The 23,300-nt window shown below is 43.7% G+C and overlaps 1 protein-coding gene across 1 annotated transcript in view; it reads right to left on the bottom strand.

The window, feature by feature from the left end:
* The window catches only part of UNC5A (unc-5 netrin receptor A), a 554,915-nt gene that overhangs the window by 140,971 nt on the left and 390,644 nt on the right, over positions 1-23,300 (bottom strand). The window contains 1 exon segment of the mRNA XM_044277435.1: positions 8,848-8,991. Coding sequence (XP_044133370.1) covers positions 8,848-8,991 — 144 coding nt within the window.

Here is a 23,300-nt window from a genome sequence, read left to right as displayed (position 1 = left end):
CTAGTATAACCGAGTCGCCTCATTAGCATATGAGGTGCCAAAAGATACTGGGAACACAGTGGACAAACGGGGGAGTCTTTAGAGAAAAAAGTGCCATCAGTGCGGGCCGCACTATAAGATAGGATAATAATTAGATTAAGGATATCCAGGTGAAAGGTTCTCTTTAAAGCAGAGAGTAGACTGCCCTTAAAGTGAAGTCCCGTCCTGTAGAAGTGAGAGAGCAGTATCTAGCAGAATGAAAGTTCATGTTCACACTACTCAAAACTGCTGACATAATCCCTTTAATTAATTTACCACATTTTTGTGGTATGCAGATTAAATTTTTGTGTTTCTATGCCCTGCTTGCCACTTTTCTGCAAAGTGGTTATAAGGCATGGGTTGTGACTTAGCAAGAGGGGATGTGACATTCTGGTGGAATATTAACTATTAGTGATGAGATAATCGAGCTTCGGATCCTAGATCTAAATTTAGTTTAATGTTGTATGGAGACGGGTCTGCGAAGCTGAGAAAAATAAGACTTTAGAGATTGGTCTACCATGCCAGGCAGTGACCTACAGACCAGTGAGGGGAGCAGATCAAAGATCCTCTTTTAGACAGGGTTCTTGTAGATTATGACATCTTTTTGCAAATGAGGACAGGTATATTGCAGACTTGCTAGCGGCGATCTAGCCGTGTTTGTCCGCATCTCTATAGGGTAAAACAAGGTGACAGAATCCCTTTAAACCCCTATACATGTATGTGGATTTTGCTGTGGGTTAGCAACAAGACCGCTACCTCCTGGGATAATCCTGGTATACATATCAATTGACCTATTCAGCAATAAATCCCAGCAATAGTTTGTGTACCCGAGTCTGTTGTTCTGCTTGCCTGCCCAGTCCTTGCCAGTCTGTATGTCTGATCTGTGTTCATTGTTATGTTTGACCTTACCCTGCCTGAGTTCTGGCTGTGGTCTGTCTATGTTACCCTGCTCTTGTCAGAACAACGTGCTTAGGGTTTGCCCACTGTCAAACTGGTCACTTGGTACAGTGGTTCCACATTACCACTGATATGTTTTATCCATAATCAGCCTAGGACCCACCACTAAAATTTATTTTGGGGGTCCATCATATGGATATATTCAAATATTACCTGCTCACACAGCAGCAAGATGCTACCAGATGATTGAATATGGGGATCTCTGCAGCAACTTTGAGAAGGTAGGTCCTGGGGAAAAGAGGACACTGGCTAGCTTTCCTCTATACCTAGAAGTCATCTCAGCTACCTGATCGTGTCTATAATAATAATAAACTGGAGAGTTTCTTTAATAATCTATCACATATTTTTTTTATGAACATAGGCTGGTTGAGGTGCTGTACACTGAATATATGTATAGTGGACAGTAAATGTGTCATTTGTGCAGGGGGTGGGAGACTAGCGCCCACCTTGTTCAGGGACCCACTGGGGGATTCAACTGTACCCCTGTGGGCCAGTCTGAGCCTGCACACAAAGCTCTCCACAACAACCATACATTGAACCTCTCACTTCCATTTTCAAGACTTCTCCAGAGCTGCACCAGTTCTCTGTAATGCCCTGCCACAAGCAATTAGGTTCATTCACAACATCCACAGTTTTACATGCTCCCTAAAACCACATCTTTTTAGGTTGGCCTATCACATCCACTAATCTAAACCCTTCTTCATTCACCCATCCCCTCCCCCTTCCACACATTATCATTCTTCTGAACCTGATCCATCATCAAATATCCACACCCCATGCACTCAGAAGCACTACAGATATCGGTTGGTGACTGATTCATGCAGCTTTATACTTACTCCCTTATCGTATTCCACTTGTTTTAATTGTTAACTTGCTTGTCGCTATGTTATTTATGACTGTGTGTACTTGAACTTTTTGATTGTGAAGTGCTGAGGAATATGTGGCTGCTATATAAATAAAGACCATTACTATAATGATTATTATTATGTGGTTCGTCTGCATATGTCTTTTATCACTGTTCAGTAAACTTTTTATTCACTTGGATACATTTTATCATCCCTTCTTCTACTGGGGGTGAAAACTTGGTCAGGACTCTACCCTCTAAAGGAACAACTTTTAGTAAGTGAAGCAGTGGAAAAAAGGGCCCAAAGGTAATTGAAAGGTGTATAGGCAGAAACCCTTCAGTCCTGTGTTGGGGGTCTGGTTGGATCCTTGCTATGGAGCCCTTACTTCTCTATGTATGCCACTGTCCCTAATACAATATATTACAAAGTTTCATATATTCACATGCACATATAAATAAATTAACATTGCTACTTAAACATTGAATTTATGGCATAGAGGTACCAAAATCAGTATCTCTTCAATTATAGGACAACAATTAAAACATAACTCAGCCCCAATGTTTACATGGTCTACTTGTTTTATGGTCAAAATTGTACTACTGCTGAGAAAGCAACAAATGCACTGCCCAGCAGTGATGGCCAGTTCGCAGCATTCACCCGTGAACACATGCGAGCTGCCATCTTAACTCACAAGTGCGGCGAGGCACAGGTAAGCCCTTACCTGTGCCTGTGCCGCGAGCCGGTCTGAAACAAATGCGGTCACCTGGAGCAGGCAGTTCCAAGAACTTCCACCGGGGACCTTCATCGGGCTGTTCTCGGAACTGCCTGCTCCCGCTGACCGCATTTGTTTCAGACTGGCAAGCGGCACAGGCACAGGTAAGGGCTTGTGAGTTAAGATGGCAGCTCGCAAGTGTTCGCGGGCCAACACTGCGAACTGGCCATTCTCTGCTGCCCAGTACTTTTTATTATTCATGTTAAAGAGGTTGTCCAGGGGGTAGGGGGCACACGCAAAAAAAAAAACATTACATACCTCACCGATCCCCTGACACAGCTGTTCCAACACTTCCTGATTTCATCTTGACCCACTGGAAATAACAGGAAATGCCACACTCAGCTTACTCAGAATATATCAACTGACTGGCTGAGCAAGCATGTCCTGTTAGAATGGCATCAGCGGAGCAGAAATCAGTTGACGTTTTTTTTTTTTACATCTTTTTGCTTCTTATATATTCCCTGGACAACCCCTTTACACACATTGTAGATAAATGCCCTTTGGTGAGAAGCTTCTGATAAAGATTATAATGTCTACATTTATTTCTAACACAATGCAAGGCACAAGTGAGCAAGTTAGTGTATTAAATTTACATTCCCACACAGATAGTTTTTCCTTAATTTTATTTCCTGTTTCTGTATCCCCTAATACATTTTTAATGTATTTTTTTTTAGCAGTTAATGACATTAGTGCCCATTAATTTGGATTAAAGCGTTTTGATAATTGATGCCATAATAGTAAGATAATTTTCACTTAAAGCTTTTAATTGGATAGTTACATAAATCTCTGCCAGTATGCTTGCTATGTCCTGATAAAGACCTAGGGTGGCTTTAAAAGCATCATCTCCACCAGTTCCTCTTCTTCAGTGATATGGTTGTTAAACTTCATTGAAGCATCACATCTACTTATATTTCCTGGATTGTTCACTCACTCTTAGAAAGGCTTCTGGCCTGACGGTGTTTTGGGATCTCTTTATTTAGCATGCAGTCCGTTAACTTTGCTGGATATATCCCTAAGCAAAGCATTTGCATTTGGTCTTGTTTGGTGACTTCATTTTACTCCTGCCCAGTAAAATATTCTGCACGGGAAGCATTACTATTTTCCAGGGATTCTCAAAACTGTCTTCAGACTGTTGAATTTTTCAGAGCATTGTTGAAAAAAGAAAAGCGAAATGTATTGATCCTTTGAGCCTTATGAGGATAACCTGCCTGAAGACAAGGTTGAGAGCCAGTGATTGAGATCACTCCTTCAAAACCTCTAGGCCACAATATCAACCAAAGTGCAAGATCAAAGGGCATTTGAAGTGATACGTGCATGAACAGAGGTGAAATATTCAGGACGGGAGTCAATATGAACAATGGTTCTGAAAGAAGAATCAGCCGCTTCCATGTAACAGTATAAAGACAATTGACTTAATGCTGCTTTTGTTGGATATTGAACTACTCCATATATTAAGTCAACTCTTCAATCCATTCGGTTTATAGAAAGAAGATAGAACTGCAGGAATATGTCTGATCATAAACCCTGCACCTGAAAATATGGTATGCACACATATATGTAATAGTCGTGACACCACCATGCTACTGCAATTCCACTAACACAGTGTTGCAAAACCCATGTCCCATGTCATTCTGTGGAGTCCCATAACCCACTATTGTGGGGACAATGTATGGCTAGTTCTGATACTTGGGAAAATATAGGTAGTTACTAATTCTATTTTAAGCAATTTTAAGGTTAAAAACATTATTGTGTTACAGTGCTGCCCATAATTATTCATACCCCAGGCAAATTTTGACTTAAAGTTACCTTTATTCAACAAGCAAGTAATAAGGCACACAAAAGCTTGCTTGATCTGGACAAAGAAGAAGACTTCTGGTCTTCTGTGTTATGGTCAGATGAAATAAAATTTGAATTGTTTGGTCACAATGATGTTTCCTTCATTTGGCGTAAAAAAGGAGAAGCCTTCAACTCAAAGAACACCATCCCCACTGTCATAGATTATTCGATAGCTTAATGGGAGATTTTCTTTGGAAAGGTACTATTCCCAGAATAAAGAGAGAGATACTCCAGCTCCCAGTGAGAGAAGGTGGATTAGCGGTTCCGAACTGTTTTTTTTATTATATAATTACACAATATGGCCATATAAAAGGTAGTTTAGATAGTTTAGTGGGTAGGCAGGTAGTAAATAGATTGGGGTGGAAAGAAGAATGGAATTACTTAGAGGTGTTGGAATCAGGTACACAGGGGAGAAATAATATCAGAAATAGAGTCTTAAACTTACTGGAATACATATGGGTGGAAATAAAAATAAAAATTAGAGATTAAAGGGTTTTTGCACTATGCACCTATGGGATGAAAAAATGGGATGAAATACTTAAACAAGATATTTGAACAGGGTAAACTGAAAGACTTCAATACAATGGTTAGAGAGTTCGGTATACCGCAAAAGGATATATATATAAATATTTCCAGCTTAGGCTACTTTCACACTAGCGTTCGGCTGTCCGCTTGTGAGCTCCGTTTGAAGGGGCTCACAAGCGGACCGAACGCTTCCGTCCAGCCCTAATGCATTCTGAGTGGACGCGGATCCGCTCAGAATGCATCAGTCTGGCGGCGTTCAGCCTCCGCTCCGCTCAGCAGGCGGACACCTGAACGCTGCTTGCAGCGTTCCGGTGTCCGCCTGGCCGTGCGGAGGCGTGCGGATCCGTCCAGACTTACAATGTAAGTCAATGGGGACGGATCCGTTTGAAGATGACAAACTATGGCTCAATCTTCAAACGGATCCGTCCACCATTGACTTTCAATGTAAAAGTCTGGACGGATCCGTTCAGGCTACTTTCACACTTAGAAAATGTTATACAATATAATGCAGATGGATCCGTTCTGAATGGAGCCACTGTCTGCATTATATGAGCGGATCCGTTCAGAACGGATCCGCTCTGAATGCTAGTGTGAAAGTAGCCTTAGGAATGCATTGCGGACAGTTACGCAAGAGGATAAATATAAGATGGAAAGATCTGATCTATTGCACAAATTTACCAACGCGGGTGAAAGAGGAGGAACAACAACAAAAAGATATAGGATATTGATGGAGGGAAAAAAGAAACGGGTTACAATACTTGCCAGAAAAAAAAGGGAAAATGAACTCCAATTTTTTACGGAAGAAAAATGGAACGATGCTTTTAAAAACTATTCTGTAGTCTCTAATAGGGGCTCACATAAGATCTCACAATTTTTTGTAGTTCATAGGCTGCATCGATCCCCACGGATATTGAAAAGAATGGGTGTTAGAGTTTCGGATAATTGTACAAAATGTGGGGGAGAGAATGCTGATTTAATATATTGTTTCTGGAGATGTCCAAGACTGTTCAGATACTGGACAGAAATAACAGATACTGTATACCTAATTTTGAAGGTTCAAATATCAGAAGATCCTGTGACTTGTATTTTGGGGGCAACCGAACATTTGAGCCTAAATAGAGATACACGAATGGTCTTGAGTAAAGTGCTATTTCAAGCTAGACTCCTAATACTTAAGAAATGGGTAGGGGCGGACCCTCCAACAGTTCAACAGTGGAGAAAAGCAGTGGATAACCTGATTAAAGAAGAACGAGCGATGGAGGGCCATAGTAGAAAAGTAAAAAGTGTTGATGAAATATGGAAGAAGTGGTTACTTTAGGGCTGGATAGATTGAAGATTTTTTTTTTTCCCTGTTGTTTATTACACGTCCCCCTCTCCCTCCCCATAAGGGTGGTAGGTGGGTGGGTAAATCGGGATTGAAGATATTTTTCTATGTATAGAAAAAACTAGTATGTTTTTGATAGATTAAAAATGTAACTTTTTTTTATTGATGTTGAAATTTAAGATGATGGAAATAAAGAGATATTTAAATAATAAAATAAAAAAACATGGTAGTGGGAACCTAATGATTTGGGGGTGTTTTTCAGCCAATGGACCAGGGAACCTAATCACAGTAAACGGCACTGTGGAAAAAGAGCAATACATGAGGATTCTCAACGACATTGATTATTGAGAAGGGCATGAATAATTTTGGACTGGACACTTTTTGCTCAAATGTAAATAAAAGCTGAGAAATGTTTTTATTTTATTTTTACACAATAATGTCTCTTGTACATCATCTTATTATCTTTTGGGAGACACCTATGTCATTTCCCGTCAAAAAATTACTTAGAAATATAAGTAACTTTAAGTCAAAATTATTATTCAGTATTCTCTGCTCTGAATCCACTGCTCCCTCAGGTCATGCGCTCAGTCCCCTGCATAAAAAGGGCATTTGTCTTCACCAGATTGTGTCTTAATTCATGTTACCTATTTCTACTGTGTCTAACAATGAATTGCATATACACAAGACGTAGCATAAATGTCCGACAGGGTCAGCACTCCAGAAAGAAGGAGACAAGGAGAGGTGACCACACATGGGTGTGACTTCCTAATAGACTTGTGAGAATCTTAGATATTTCCTTGGGATATATGTCATATGTTTGGTTATTTTTATGTAAATCTAAAGAATATAGAGCCCAAATTGGGTTCAGATAGTGATAAAGTACACAGGGTCAACCGATAAACTCTATTTGTGCTGACACAGAATGACTTGATATACAAACAGGGAACATCTGAACCCAGGTGTGAAGGGGTGAACACACACTGTATTATAAATTGTCTATGATAGTTGTGGGTCTTTTGTACACATGTTGCACTTGGGCCTTGGAGGTTTCAAGTTATTCTGAATAACTATAGAATACCTAAGTCAAATGCAAGCAAATTGGAATCAAACAACAAAACATTAAAGTTCACTTTAAGGAGTCAAATATTGTTTTTGTTTCCTTGGCAATGAGAAACCATATGTTAGCAACTTCATGGTGGTGAATTATATATCCATTTGTATTCCCTTTTGCAGCTAAGTAAAGATGTTCCAAATGTGGAAAGTGTATTTTTCAGATTCCCATTATGTTATATAGGATTATGCTACATTTCTAGCGACTGGATGGATATAATGGGAGATATGCAGCAGAGTTGCTGCAAAATGGTAATTGTAATGTATTGTTAAGTCAAATGTTCTGATTTAGCACTGTAGTAGCACTGCATAGCCAGCTAAGGGTTAAGTCCTTGGCTCATCTTAAGATACAAGGAGACGGATGACACCTACCCTCATGCCTTGCCCTTAGAACAACACTTAACACCAAGGTCACTCCAACCACCACTAGGCACAAGCCCTAACATCAGAGTGTGCCCTGAGGGAAGAATGGGTGCATCATCCAGCCACTGCATAGCCCAAGAGAGAGCCAGAGGGGAGATTGCCACCCCAGTCTGTGAGCACAAAAACTACCCTTCAGGCTACAAGTACCACTCCCATCCTCTGCTTCCATCTCCTGGGGTCATTGCAGATATACTGTAAAAAAAAATATTTTTTCAAACCAGTACCTGAATCAGAATATTTTTTTAATTGCATGTAATTGCAATCCACTGAGTTATTCAATAAAATATATCTGTGTAGAGTCACCTTCTGTTTGTTCTTTTCCTCATCTTTCTGTCTGCTTCAGTAACATTGGTGAGGTGGTTGCACATGCTCAGTTCTACCCTTTAAATGCCACCAGCCATATCTACTGTTTTATGCTGTAACAGTTACAGGGAGAGAGCTTCAGCAATAAGGACATGCCCCCTGAGAAAGGAAACACCCCCTGAGCTGTGATTGAGAGAAAGCAGCAGCAGAATGGACACAACCCCTGAGCTGTGATAGGGAGAGAGCAGCACCTGAATGGACACTTCCCTGAGCTGTGATAGGGAGAGAGCAGCACCTGAATGGACACTTCCCTGAGCTGTGATTGAGATAAAGCAGCAGCAGAATGAACACAACCCCAGAGCTGTGATTGAGATAAAGCAGCAGCAGAATGAACACAACCCCAGAGCTGTGATAGGGAGAGAGCAGCACCTGAATGGACGCTTCCCTAACGTGCAAGCTTGAAATAAATGTAGCAGTAGAAATGAAGGGGGGAGCTCAGGACCCATGTGAGGCACAGGGCTTATTTTAGCTTTGTTAGAGATTATTATGTACTATATTATGTATAATTATCATAGGTTACATTATTCATGGGATAACCCCTTTAATTTCATAAACTAGGATGAACTAGGATGAACTGTATGATATAAAACAAAGGTTACTCAGTAAGTACAGTACATTATGTACTATGATGAAATGTACTGAAGTTTGTGGGTACCATAGCTTACAATACTTACATGCAACTCGGATAAATGCCTTCTGGCTTTTGGAGGTTCCAGATGAGCTCCATGCTACACAATGACACCAGTATTCTTCCAGCCCAAAGATCTTCTCCACTTGTTGCCTAGAGATCTCGATCCTAACTTCCATGACAGGGAGACCTAGAAAAGTAGGCACATAGAGATCATCAATGCACAGCAAATCACACCATAGTTATATTCATTTGCAATTATAATATAACAATTATTGCTAAATGTAATAATTTGTTCAGTCACATAGCGCTGTGCAAGGTCAGAAATATGATGATAAACATTTTTCCATATATATTTACATCAGGGTCATAACAAGTAACCATGGGGCCCTACAGCAAAACTTGGAATGGGGCCCCACTCCACAATAACCACCTTTAGCAGCATGTTCAGAAACTAGAAAGTTTAATTTATTTCGGTCTCCCTAATGCATACAGTATTTTTAGATAAAGAATACAATGCTCACAGTGATGTCACAATAAGGTGATAATGCCCACAGTAGTGTCACATTACTGGGATAATGTACAGTCGTGGCCAAAAGTTTTGAGAATTGCATAAATATTGGAAATTGGAAAAGTTGCTGCTTAAGTTTTTATAATAGCAATTTGCATATACTCCAGAATGTTATGAAGAGTGATCAGATGAATTGCATAGTCCTTCTTTGCCATGAAAATTAACTTAATCCCAAAAAACCTTTCCACTGCATTTCATTGCTGCCATTAAAGGACCTGCTGAGATCATTTCAGTAATCGTCTTGTTAACTCAGGTGAGAATGTTGACGAGCACAAGGCTGGAGATCATTATGTCAGGCTGATTGGGTTAAAAATGGCAGACTTGACCTGTTAAAGGGGGGTAATGCTTGAAATCATTGTTCTTCCATTGTTAACCATTGTGACCTGCAAATAAACGCGTGCAGCCATCATTGCGTTGCATAAAAATGGCTTCACAGGCAAGGATATTGTGGCTACTAAGATTGCACCTCAATCAACAATTTATAGGATCATCAAGAAGTTCAAGGAAAGAGGTTCAATTCTTGTTAAGAAGGCTTCAGGGCGTCCAAGAAAGTCCAGCAAGCGCCAGGATCGTCTCCTAAAGAGGATTCAGCTGCGGGATCGGAGTGCCACCAGTGCAGAGCTTTCTCAGGAATGGCAGCAGGCAGGTGTGAATGCATCTGCATGCACAGTGAGACTTTTGGAAGATGGCCTGGTGTCAAGAAGGGCAGCAAAGAAGCCACTTCTCTCCAAAAAAAGCATCAGGGACAGATTGCTCTTCTGCAGAAAATATGGTGAATGGACTGCCGAGGACTGGGGCAAAGTCATATTCTCCGATGAAGCCTCTTTCCGATTGTTTGGGGCATGAGGAAAAAGGCTTGTCCGGAGAAGAAAAGGTGAGCGCTACCATCAGTCCTGTGTCATGCCAACAGTAAAGCATCCTGAGACCATTTATGTGTGGGGTTGCTTCTCATTCAAGGGAGTGGGCTCACTCACAATTTTGCCCAAAAACACAGCCATGAATAAAGAATGGTACCAAAACACCCTCCAACAGCAACTTCTTCCAACAATCCAACAACAGTTTGGTGAAGAACAATGCATTTTCCAGCACGATGGGCCATAAGGCAAAAGTGATAACTAAGTGGCTCGGGGACCAAAACGTTGACATTTTGGGTCCATGGCCTGGAAACTCCCCAGATCTTAATCCCATTGAGAACTTGTGGTCAATCCTCAAGAGGCGGGTGGACAAACAAAAACCCACTAATTCTGACAAACTCCAAGAAGTGATTGTAAAAAGAATGGGTTGCTATCAGTCAGGAATTGGCCCAGAAGTTGACTTGAGAGCATGCACAGTCGAATTGCAGAGGTCCTGAAAAAGAAGGGCCAACACTGCAAATACTGACTCTTTGCATAAGTGTCATGTAATTGTCGATAAAAGACTTTGAAACATATGAAGTGCGTTTAATTATATTTCACTACATCACAGAAACAACTGAAACAAAGATTGTGGCCACGACTGTATACAGTGATGCTCACTGTGGTGTTACTGTAGGGATATAATGCACTAAATGATGTCACAGTATGGGGATAACGTTCACAATGATAACACAATATGGGTATAATCCTCACCATGATGTCACAATAGTAAGATCATGTGCACAGTGATGGCACAATAGTGGTATAATGCCCACAGTGATGTCACAGTACAGGGACCATTTACTCAGTGACATTCCAGTACAATAATTATGCGAACATAAAAAGATTAATACACATGATATAGAAGAGATACTATAAGCAAAACAAAACAAGATCAACATGTACCTATAATCTCAAATCAAAGGGAAAAACTAGAAGGATGTCACATGCTTGTGTAATATTATAGTACAGGAATAATGCAAAAAGTAATGCCACAGAAATGTATAATGCACAGTGCTGCATTCAGCTTTACACATTCCCTTCCATAGTCATTACTGACTGCACCTTATGTCTGAGAAGAAATGGGACCTCTAAGTTGTTAGGTCCCATAGCAGCTGCTAGGTCTGGTAACCTGGTAGTTATGCCCCATGATTTGCATTATATTGAAGAATCAAAGCATGCATAGAAAAAAGTTCCAATTTTCCAATGATAGAACTAAAAAAGAATCATCACTACACAGAAAATGAATTATTGCACCAAGATTTGATGTCGCTCTTCTATTGTATTTCTCAAGTGTCACTCCTTCACTATCCATAGTACTAAATAAAGAAAATAAATCTTATGGATCCCTCTAGACATTCAACTCAATATATTTCTGTAAAGTGTTATTGTTCTATCCACAAACTTGACTCCTCCTTGACTCCCTTTTAGCATTATCTCAGTACCATATGCATTGCTTTTTGCAGTCCAGCAGAAGCATAAATAGCTGCCTTTATACACTTGCTTAACAGTTTTTTTTTTTCAGGTTGAAGATATTGATGTCCTATCCTTAGGACAGGCCATTAATATCAGATTGGCGGGGGTCCAAAACCCTGTACCCCTAATTATCAGCTGTCTACAGCAGCCACCAATGCCATGACTGACATAGAGAACATGTAGTGGCCGCACTGGGTTACTGCAGCTCAGCTCCCATTTGCTTGAATTGGAGTTGCATTGCAGTAACCCAGTAAGACTTTGGAATGTACTATGCTTCCAGCTCAGTTACCTGTGTTAATTCAAATGGTTGCTTTGAATTGCTAACCATGTGGGATACTGGGTGTGACTTTATGAATGAAGCAGGCGTCACAGGCGCGAGACGTAGTGAGTGACACTGCCGCCCGCACGTCCTCCCGGCCTGCCTCCTCCCTCCTCTCTGTTATGGAACATAATGTTGTAAGTAATACAGATGGATTACACATGATTATTTTATCTTAACAATGCAGGTTAGATAAGATTATACTACAGTGAGCGGGGCTGGTGCATTAGAATACAGGGACTGCATCGGTCCCCGCTGTCATTCCTAATCCAGATGCCAGCCCCCAGTCCTTGTATTGGGGGTCATTCACACTGCAGGGACACTGTTATGGGGGGGGGGGGATCTGTGGATGGCACATAGCATAAGATGCTATATATGTGTCATCCACAGATCTCCCCATCACAGTGCCATCCAGAGATCATCATAGCAGTGCCATCCAGAGATCCCCCATAACAGTGACATCCAGAGATTCCCCATAACAGTGACATCCAAAGATCCCCATAACAGTTCCATCCACAGATCCCCATAACAGTGCCATCCACAGATCCCCATAACAGTGCCATCCACAGATCCCCCATAACAGTGCCATCCACAGATCCCCCATACCAGTGCCATCCACAGATCTCCATAACAATGCCATCCACAGATCCCCCCCATAACAGTGCCATCCACAGATCCCTCCATAGCACTGTCATCCACAGATCCCCCATAGAAGTGCCATTCACAGATATCCCCCCATAAGTGTTTGGATCACTTTGTTTCTTACACCGTTCACACAGTTCTTATGTACAGGATTCGTGGATTCCATATTCGAAAGATTCAATATATTCGACAACCTTTTTGGATTCGGATTCGAAAAATATTGGATTCGTCCCACCTCTAATATATACAGTACAGACCAAAAGTTTGGACACACCTTCTCATTCAAAGAGTTTTCTTTATTTTCATGACTATGAAAATTGTAGATTCACACTGAAGGCATCAAAACTATGAATTAACACATGTGGAATTATATACATAACAAAATAAGTGTGAAACAACTGAAAATATGTCATATTCGAGGTTCTTCAAAGTAGCCACCTTTTGCTTTGATTACTGCTTTGCACACTTCTGGCATTCTCTTGATGAGCTTCAAGAGGTAGTCACCTGAAATGGTCTTCCAACAGTCTTGAAGGAGTTCCCAGAGATGCTTAGCACTTGTTGGCCCTTTTGCCTTCACTCTGCGGTCCAACTCCCCCAAACCATCTCGATTGGGTTCAGGTCCGGTGACTGTGGAGGCCAGGTCATCTCGCGCAGCACCCCATCACTCTCCTTCATGGTCAAATAGCCCTTACACAGCCTGGAGGTGTGTTTGGGGTCATTGTCCTGTTGAAAAATAAATGATGGTCCAACTAAACGCAAACCTGATGGAATAGCATGCCGCTGCAAGATGCTGTGGTAGCCATTCTGGTTCAGTATGCCTTCAATTTTGAATAAATGCCCAACAGTGTCACCAGCAAAGCACCCCCACACCATCAAACCCCCTCCTCCATACTTCACTGTGGGAACCAGGCATGTAGAGTCCGTCCGTTCATCTTTTCTGCGTCGCACAAAGACACGGTGGTTGGAACCAAAGATCTCAAATTTGGACTCATCAGACCAAAGCACAGATTTCCACTGGTCTAATATCATTGTGTTCTTTAGCCCAAACAAGTCTCTTCTGCTTGTTGCCTGTCCATAGCAGTGGTTTCCTAGCAGATATTCCACCATGAAGGCCTGATTCACACAGTCTCCTCTTAACAGTTGTTCTAGAAATGTGTCTGCTGCTAGAACTCTGTGTGGCATTGACCTGGTCTCTAATCTGAGCTGCTGTTAACCTGCAATTTCTGAGGCTGGTGACTCGGATGAACTTATCATCCGCAGCAGAGGTGACTCTTGGTCTTCCTTTCCTGGGGCGGTCCGCATGTGAGCCAGTATCTTTGTAGCGCTTGATGGTTTCTGTGACTGCACTTGGGGACTGACTTCATTTCTTAAAGTGATGATGGCCACTCGTTTTTCTTTACTTAGCTGCTTTTTTCTTGGCATAATACAAATTCTAACAGTCTATTCAGTAGGACTATCAGCGGTGTATCCACCTGACTTCTCCACAACGCAATTGATGGTCCCAACCCCATTTATAAGGCAAGAAATCCCACTTATTAAACCTGACAGGGCACACCTGTGAAGTGAAAACCATTTCAGGTGACTACCTCTTGAAGCTCATCAAGAGAATGCCAAGAGTGTGCAAAGCAGTAATCAAAGCAAAAGGTGGCTACTTTGAAGAACCTAGAATATGACATATTTTCAGTTGTTTCACACTTTTTTGTTATGTATATAATTCCACGTGTATTAATTCATAGTTTTGATGCCTTCAGTGTGAATCTACAACTTTCATAGTCATGAAAATAAAGAAAACTCTTTGAATGAGAAGGTGTGTCCAAACTTTTGGTCTGTACTGTATATATATATATATGCTTAAATTAAATCTCCATTTCTGAAATGTTTCTGCTGGGATTTGAACTCAAAAACTTCTACATTAGCGCCAAGAACCTTAACCACTACGCTATAGCGCTGCATGATAACCTGCAGTTAAATGTAAAATGATACTTCTGCTGTATAGGAATACCTACTACATGACAAACTACTATGAGGATTTTCTGACACAGTTTATCATTCAGCTTTATAGCTGAGTGGTTAAGGCTGTCAGTTCAAATCCTGGCAGACACTTTTCAGAAATAGAGGCTAAATTAGATTTAAATACACTGGGTGTCCCCAAGCACTGACTCAATATATGGACATAGCTATATAGGGAGTCAGAGCAGGGACTTCTAAGCGCTGACTCACACTAGGGGATTTCCCCACTGTACAGCTATCTTCTGCATAGACATCAGTGATATCCGGCACCCTCCCCTCTTCACAGCAGCGGGTGCCTGGTTTAATGCTCGGGTTCTCCCATTGTGCTTGGGTGCTCTGTAGCGCACCCAAGCATCCCAAAGTGTTCTACTCAAGCACCTGAGCACTTTGGTGCTCGATCAACACTATTCCATATGTTTTATAGGGAAGCTGAAAAAACTCTAAATTGGGTGGAATTAGAAAATAACATTATCCTTCCATTGTTTTATGGGTTTTCTTTTTGCTGCGTTCACTTGAAAAAAAGGTGCATCACTACTTTCTGACACCAACTTTTTTATATTTCCATACGCAGAGCTGTGTAAGGGCTCGGGTGGAATAAAAAAAAACCACACAATCCTGCCATTGCTTTATGGGTTCTATTAAGGCTCATTTTTGCAGTCAATCTATATGTTTTATTGATACTATTTTAGGATATGTATGACTGTTTGATCACTATTTCTTCAGATTTTTTAGAAGGAAAAAAAACAACTATATCTTTTTCCTTTACGGCTTTTACTGACAAAATAATTATGTTTATATTTTAATATTTCAGGATTTTTTGAACACAGCACAGCAATGCCAATTATGTTTCATTTTTTTGTCTTATTTGCAAAGTGAAAAAAGAGGGTGGTTAAAAAAATATATGGGTTCTTTGCTATATTGTTAAACTATTTCATTTTGCCCCCTTTGGGGGTTTGAACATTAGTGTCAATGGCATCTCCAATCACAGACTCAAAATGTCTTAATAAGCCATTCTCTCTGAATAGAGCTACTTCACAGCCCCTTCTCTCTGCTCTAGCCATCAGCTGTAATGGTCTACTGGTTAGATGCAGTCAGAGCAGAGAGAAGGGGCTGTGAAGCCACTCTATGCAGAGATTAGAGTGCACTGCCCAGTGACTCTCTGTCTCCAGTGCATTTTGGAAGCAAAATGAAGCATAATAAAACTTCCTATTCACACTACTTCTGATTTTAAAAAAAATCCACAAAAGCTACGTTTGTTTTGGGCTTTCCAACCCCTACCTAGTGTTTAAGCTTCAAGCTTTATTTGCATGGGAAAAACCTAAAAAAATCATAATAACCATTGCAAGTAGAGTTGAGCGAACACCTGGATGTTCGGGTTCGAGAAGTTCGGCCGAACATCCCGGAAATGTTCGGGTTCGGGATCCGAACCCGATCCGAACTTCGTCCCGAACCCGAACCCCATTGAAGTCAATGGGGACCCGAACTTTTCGGCACTAAAACGGCTGTAAAACAGCCCAGGAAAGGGCTAGAGGGCTGCAAAAGGCAGCAACATGTAGGTAAATCCCCTGCAAACAAATGTGGATAGGGAAATTAATTAAAATAAAAATTAAATAAATAAAAATTAACCAAAATCAATTGGAGAGAGGTTCCATAGCAGAGAATCTGGCTTCCCGTCACCCACCACTGGAACAGTCCATTCTCAGATATTTAGGCCCCGGCACCCAGGCAGAGGAGAGAGGTCCCGTAACAGAGAATCTGTCTTCATGTCAGCAGAGAATTAGTCTGCATGTCATAGCAGAGAATGAGGCTTCACGTCAGCCACCACTGCAACAGTCCATTGGCATATATTTAGGCCTAGCACACAGGCAGAGGAGAGAGGTCCCGTAACAGAGAATCTGGCTTCATGTCAGCAGAGAATCAGTCTGCATGTCATAGCAGAGAATGAGGCTTCACGTCAGCCACCACTGCAACAGTCCATTGGCATATATTTAGGCCCAGCACACACACAGGCAGAGGAGAGAGGTCCCGTAACAGAGAATCTGGCTTCATGTCAGCAGAGAATCAGTCTGCATGTCATAGCAGAGAATGAGGCTTCACGTCAGCCACCACTGCAACAGTCCATTGGCATATATTTAGGCCCAGCACACACACAGGCAGAGGAGAGAGGTCCCGTAACAGAGAATCTGGCTTCATGTCAGCAGAGAATCAGTCTGCATGTCATAGCAGAGAATGAGGCTTCACGTCAGCCACCACTGCAACAGTCCATTGGCATATATTTAGGCCCAGCACACACACAGGCAGAGGAGAGAGGTCCCGTAACAGAGAATCTGGCTTCATGTCAGCAGAGAATCAGTCTGCATGTCATAGCAGAGAATGAGGCTTCACGTCAGCCACCACTGCAACAGTCCATTGGCATATATTTAGGCCCAGCACACACACAGGCAGAGGAGAGAGGTCCCGTAACAGAGAATCTGTCTTCATGTCAGCAGAGAATTAGTCTGCATGTCATAGCAGAGAATGAGGCTTCACGTCACCCACCACTGCAACAGTCCATTGGCATATATTTAGGCCTAGCACACAGGCAGAGCAGAGAGGTCCCGTAACAGACAATCTGGCTTCATGACAGCAGAGAATCAGTCTGCATGTCATAGCAGAGAATGAGGCTTCACGTCACCCACCACTGCAACAGTCCATTGGCATATATTTAGGCCTAGCACACAGGCAGAGCAGAGAGGTCCCGTAACAGACAATCTGGCTTCATGTCAGCAGAGAATCAGTCTGCATGTCATAGCAGAGAATGAGGCTTCACGTCACCCACCACTGCAACAGTCCATTGGCATATATTTAGGCCTAGCACACAGGCAGAGCAGAGAGGTCCCGTAACAGACAATCTGGCTTCATGACAGCAGAGAATCAGTCTGCATGTCATAGCAGAGAATGAGGCTTCACGTCACCCACCACTGCAACAGTCCATTGGCATATATTTAGGCCTAGCACACAGGCAGAGCAGAGAGGTCCCGTAACAGACAATCTGGCTTCATGTCAGCAGAGAATCAGTCTGCATGTCATAGCAGAGAATGAGGCTTCACGTCACCCACCACTGCAACAGTCCATTGGCATATATTTAGGCCTAGCACACAGGCAGAGCAGAGAGGTCCCGTAACAGACGATCTGGCTTCATGTCAGCAGAGAATCAGTCTGCATGTCATAGCAGAGAATCAGGCTTCACGTCAGCCACCACTGCAACAGTCCATTGTCATAAATTTAGGCCCAGCACCCAGGCAGAGGAGAGAGGTCCCGTAACAGACAATCTGGCTTCATGTCAGCAGAGAATTAGTCTGCATGTCATAGCAGAGAATCAGGCTTCATGTCAGCCACCACTGCAACAGTCCATTGGCATATATTTAGGCCTAGCACACAGGCAGAGGAGAGGTTCATTCAACTTTGGGTAGCATCGCAATATAATGGTAAAATGAAAATAAAAATAGGATTGAATGAGGAAGTGCCCTGGAGTCCAATAATATATGGTTATGGGGAGGTAGTTAATGTCTAATCTGGACAAGGGACGGACAGGTCCTGTGGGATCCATGCCTGGTTCATTTTTATGAACGTCAGCTTGTCCACATTGGCTGTAGACAGGCGGCTGCGTTTGTCTGTAATGACGCCCCCTGCCGTGCTGAATACACGTTCAGACAAAACGCTGGCTGCCGGGCAGGCCAGCACCTCCAAGGCATAAAAGGCTAGCTCTGGCCACGTGGACAATTTAGAGACCCAGAAGTTGAATGGGGCCGAACCATCAGTCAGTACGTGGAGGGGTGTGCACACGTACTGTTCCACCATGTTAGTGAAATGTTGCCTCCTGCTAACACGTTGCGTATCAGGTGGTGGTGCAGTTAGCTGTGGCGTGTTGACAAAAGTTTTCCACATCTCTGCCATGCTAACCCTGCCCTCAGAGGAGCTGGCCGTGACACAGCTGCCTTGGCGACCTCTTGCTCCTCCTCTGCCTTGGCCTTGGGCTTCCACTTGTTCCCCTGTGACATTTGGGAATGCTCTCAGTAGTGCGCTTGTACTCGCGCATCTTCCTATCACGCTCCAGTGCAGGAAGTAAGGTGGGCACATTGTCTTTGTAGCGTGGATCCAGCAGGGTGGCAACCCAGTAGTCCGCACAGGTTAAAATGTGGGCAACTCTGCTGTCGTTGCGCAGCATGTAGTCGCTCATGTGTGCCAGGCTGCCCAGGGGTAAGGACAAGCTGTCCTCTGTGGGAGGCGTATCGTCATCGTCCTGCCTTTCCCCCCAGCCACGCACCAGTGATGGACCCGAGCTGCGTTGGGTGCCACCCCGCTGTGACCATGCTTCATCCTCATCCTCCTCCACCTCCTCCTCATCCTCGTCCTCCTCGTCCTCCAGTAGTGGGCCCTGGCTGGCCACATTTGTACCTGGCCTCTGCTGTTGCAAAAAACCTCCCTCTGAGTCACTTCGAAGAGACTGGCCTGAAAGTGCTAAAAATGACCCCTCTTCCTCATCCTCCTCCTCCTCCTCCTGGGCCACCTCCTGTTCCATCATCGCCCTAAGTGTTTTCTCAAGGAGACATAGAAGTGGTATTGTAACGCTGATAACGGTGTCATCGCCACTGGCCATGTTGGTGGAGTACTCGAAACAGCGCAACAGGGCACACAGGTCTCGCATGGAGGCCCAGTCATTGGTGGTGAAGTGGTGCTGTTCTGTAGTGCGACTGACCCGTGCGTGCTGCAGCTGAAACTCCACTATGGCCTGCTGCTGCTCGCACAGTCTGTCCAGCATGTGCAAGGTGGAGTTCCACCTGGTGGGCACGTCGCATATGAGGCGGTGAGCGGGAAGGCCGAAGTTACGCTGTAGCGCAGACAGGCGAGCAGCGGCAGGATGTGAACGCCGGAAGCGCGAACAGACGGCCCGCACTTTATGCAGCAGCTCTGACATGTCGGGGTAGTTGTGAATGAACTTCTGCACCACCAAATTCAGCACATGCGCCAAGCAAGGGATGTGCGTCAAATTGGCTAGTCCCAGAGCTGCAACGAGATTTCGCCCATTATCACACACCACCAGGCCGGGCTTGAGGCTCACCGGCAGCAACCACTCGTCGGTCTGTTGTTCAATACCCCGCCACAACTCCTGTGCGGTGTGGGGCCTGTCCCCCAAACATATGAGTTTCAGAATGGCCTGCTGACGTTTACCCCGGGCTGTGCTGAAGTTGGTGGTGAAGGTGTGTGGCTGACTGGATGAGCAGGTGGAAGAAGAGGAGGAGGAAGCCGAGAAGGAGGAGGTGGCAACAGGAGGCAAAGAATGTTGCCCTGCGATCCTTGGCGGCGGCAGGACGTGCGCCAAACAGCTCTCCGCCTGGGGCCCAGCTGCCACTACATTTACCCAGTGTGCAGTTAGGGAGATATAGCGTCCCTGGCCGTGCTTACTGGTCCACGTATCTGTGGTTAGGTGGACCTTGCTACAGATGGCGTTGCGCAGTGCACACTTGATTTTATCGGATACTTGGTTGTGCAGGGAAGGCACGGCTCTCTTGGAGAAGTAGTGCCGGCTGGGAACAACATACTGTGGGACAGCAAGCGACATGAGCTGTTTGAAGCTGTCTGTGTCCACCAGCCTAAATGACAGCATTTCATAGGCCAGTAGTTTAGAAATGCTGGCATTCAGGGCCAGGGATCGAGGGTGGCTAGGTGGGAATTTACGCTTTCTATCAAATGTTTGTGAGATGGAGAGCTGAACGCTGGCGTGTGACATGGTTGAGACGCTTGGTGACGGAGGTGGTGGTGGTGGTGTTGGTGGTACATCCCCTGTTTGCTGGGCGGCAGGTGCCAACGTTCCTCCAGAGGCGGAGGAAGAGGCCGAGGCGGCAGCAGCAGAATAGGCCGAGGCGGCAGCAGCAGAAGAGGTAGCAGGGGGAGCCTGAGTGACTTCCTTGGTTTTAAGGTGTTTACTCCACTGCAGTTCATGCTTTGCATGCAGGTGCCTGGTCATGCAGGTTGTGCTCAGGTTCAGAACGTTAATGCCTCGCTTCAGGCTCTGATGGCACAGCGTGCAAACCACTCGGGTCTTGTCGTCAGCACATTGTTTGAAGAAGTGCCATGCCAGGGAACTCCTTGAAGCTGCCTTTGGGGTGCTCGGTCCCAGATGGCGGCGGTCAGTAGCAGGCGGAGTCTCTTGGCGGCGGGTGTTCTGCTTTTGCCCACTGCTCCCTCTTTTGCTACGCTGTTGGCTCGGTCTCACCACTGCCTCTTCCTCCGAACTGTGAAAGTCAGTGGCACGACCTTCATTCCATGTGGGGTCTAGGACCTCATCGTCCCCTGCATCGTCTTCCACCCAGTCTTGATCCCTGACCTCCTGTTCAGTCTGCACACTGCAGAAAGACGCAGCAGTTGGCACCTGTGTTTCGTCATCATCAGAGACATGCTGAGGTGGTATTCCCATGTCCTCATCATCAGGAAACATAAGTGGTTGTGCGTCAGTGCATTCTATGTCTTTCACCGCTGGGGAAGGGCTAGGTGGATGCCCTTGGGAAACCCTGCCAGCGGAGTCTTCAAACAGCATAAGAGACTGCTGCATAACTTGAGGCTGAGACAGTTTCCCTGGTATGCATGGGGGTGATGTGACAGACTGATGGGGTTGGTTTTCAGGCGCCATCTGTGCGCTTTCTGCAGAAGACTGGGTGGGAGATAATGTGAACGTGCTGGATCCACTGTCGGCCACCCAATTGACTAATGCCTGTACCTGCTCAGGCCTTACCATCCTTAGAACGGCATTGGGCCCCACCATATATCGCTGTAAATTCTGGCGGCTACTGGGACCTGAGGTAGTTGGTACACTAGGACGTGTGGATGTGGCAGAACGGCCACGTCCTCTCCCAGCACCAGAGGGTCCACTAACACCACCACGACCATGTCCACGTCCGCGTCCCTTACTAGATGTTTTTCTCATTGTTATGGTTCACCACAACAACAAATATATTATTTGGCCCAATGTATTGTATTCAAATTCAGCGGGATATAAATTTGAGGCCTAGTATTTAGGCGCTGGGTGACCGGTATGGATTTAGTGACAGAATTAGACTTGGAAATGCACAGAAGCGTGTGTGTGAAGTTATTCTGAATGACCCAATGTGCACCTTGAATATTATATACCCTTTTTGGGATAGATTTCAAATAGCTCTGATATAGCAGGAACCACTAAATTATGAAATTGCTAAATTGGGAATTGTACTTCAACCCAGAACAAAAAATGTGCTTTGACGGGCACTAAATAACTTTCCCAGCTACAACAGTACAGCGGTAACGAGAGATTTAGAGGGATTTAAATTTGAGGCCTAGTATTTAGGCGCTGGGTGACAGGTATGGGTTTAGTGACAGAATTAGACTTGGAAATACACAGTAGCGGGTGTGTGTGAAGTTATTCTGAATGACCCAATGTGCACCTTCAATATTATATACCCTTTTTGGGATAGATTTCAAATAGCTCTGATATAGCAGGAACCACTAAATTATGAAATTGCTAAATTGGGAATTGTACTTCAACCCAGAACAAAAAATGTGCTTTGACGGACACTAAATATCTTGCCCAGCAACAACAGTACAGCGGTGGGTAACGAGAGATTTAGAGGGATTTAAATTTGAGGCCTAGTATTTAGGCGCTGGGTCACCGGTATGGATTTAGTGACAGAATTAGACTTGGAAATGCACAGAAGCGTGTGTGTGAAGTTATTCTGAATGACCCTATGTGCACCTTCAATATTATATACCCTTTTAGGGATAGATTTCAAATAGCTCTGATATAGCAGAAACCACTAAATTATGAAATTGCTAAATTGGGAATTGTACTTCAACCCAGAACAAAAAATGTGCTTTGACGGACACTAAATATCTTGCCCAGCAACAACAGTACAGCGGTGGGTAACGAGAGATTTAGAGGGATTTAAATTTGAGGCCTAGTATTTAGGCGCTGGGTCACCGGTATGGATTTAGTGACAGAATTAGACTTGGAAATGCACAGAAGCGTGTGTGTGAAGTTATTCTGAATGACCCTATGTGCACCTTCAATATTATATACCCTTTTAGGGATAGATTTCAAATAGCTCTGATATAGCAGAAACCACTAAATTATGAAATTGCTAAATTGGGAATTGTACTTCAACCCAGAACAAAAAATGTGCTTTGACGGACACTAAATATCTTGCCCAGCAACAACAGTACAGCGGTGGGTAACGAGAGATTTAGAGGGATTTAAATTTGAGGCCTAGTATTTAGGCGCTGGGTCACCGGTATGGATTTAGTGACAGAATTAGACTTGGAAATGCACAGAAGCGTGTGTGTGAAGTTATTCTGAATGACCCTATGTGCACCTTCAATATTACATACCCTTTTAGGGATAGATTTCAAATAGCTCTGATATAGCAGAAACCACTAAATTATGAAATTGCTAAATTGGGAATTGTACTTCAACCCAGAACAAAAAATGTGCTTTGACGGACACTAAATATCTTGCCCAGCAACAACAGTACAGCGGTGGGTAACGAGAGATTTAGAGGGATTTAAATTTGAGGCCTAGT

The sequence above is a fragment of the Bufo gargarizans genome, chromosome 2 (genome assembly GCF_014858855.1).
Source record: "Bufo gargarizans isolate SCDJY-AF-19 chromosome 2, ASM1485885v1, whole genome shotgun sequence".
NCBI classification, from domain to species: Eukaryota; Metazoa; Chordata; class Amphibia; order Anura; family Bufonidae; genus Bufo; species Bufo gargarizans.
This window is presented reverse-complemented; position numbering and strand designations above follow the sequence as displayed.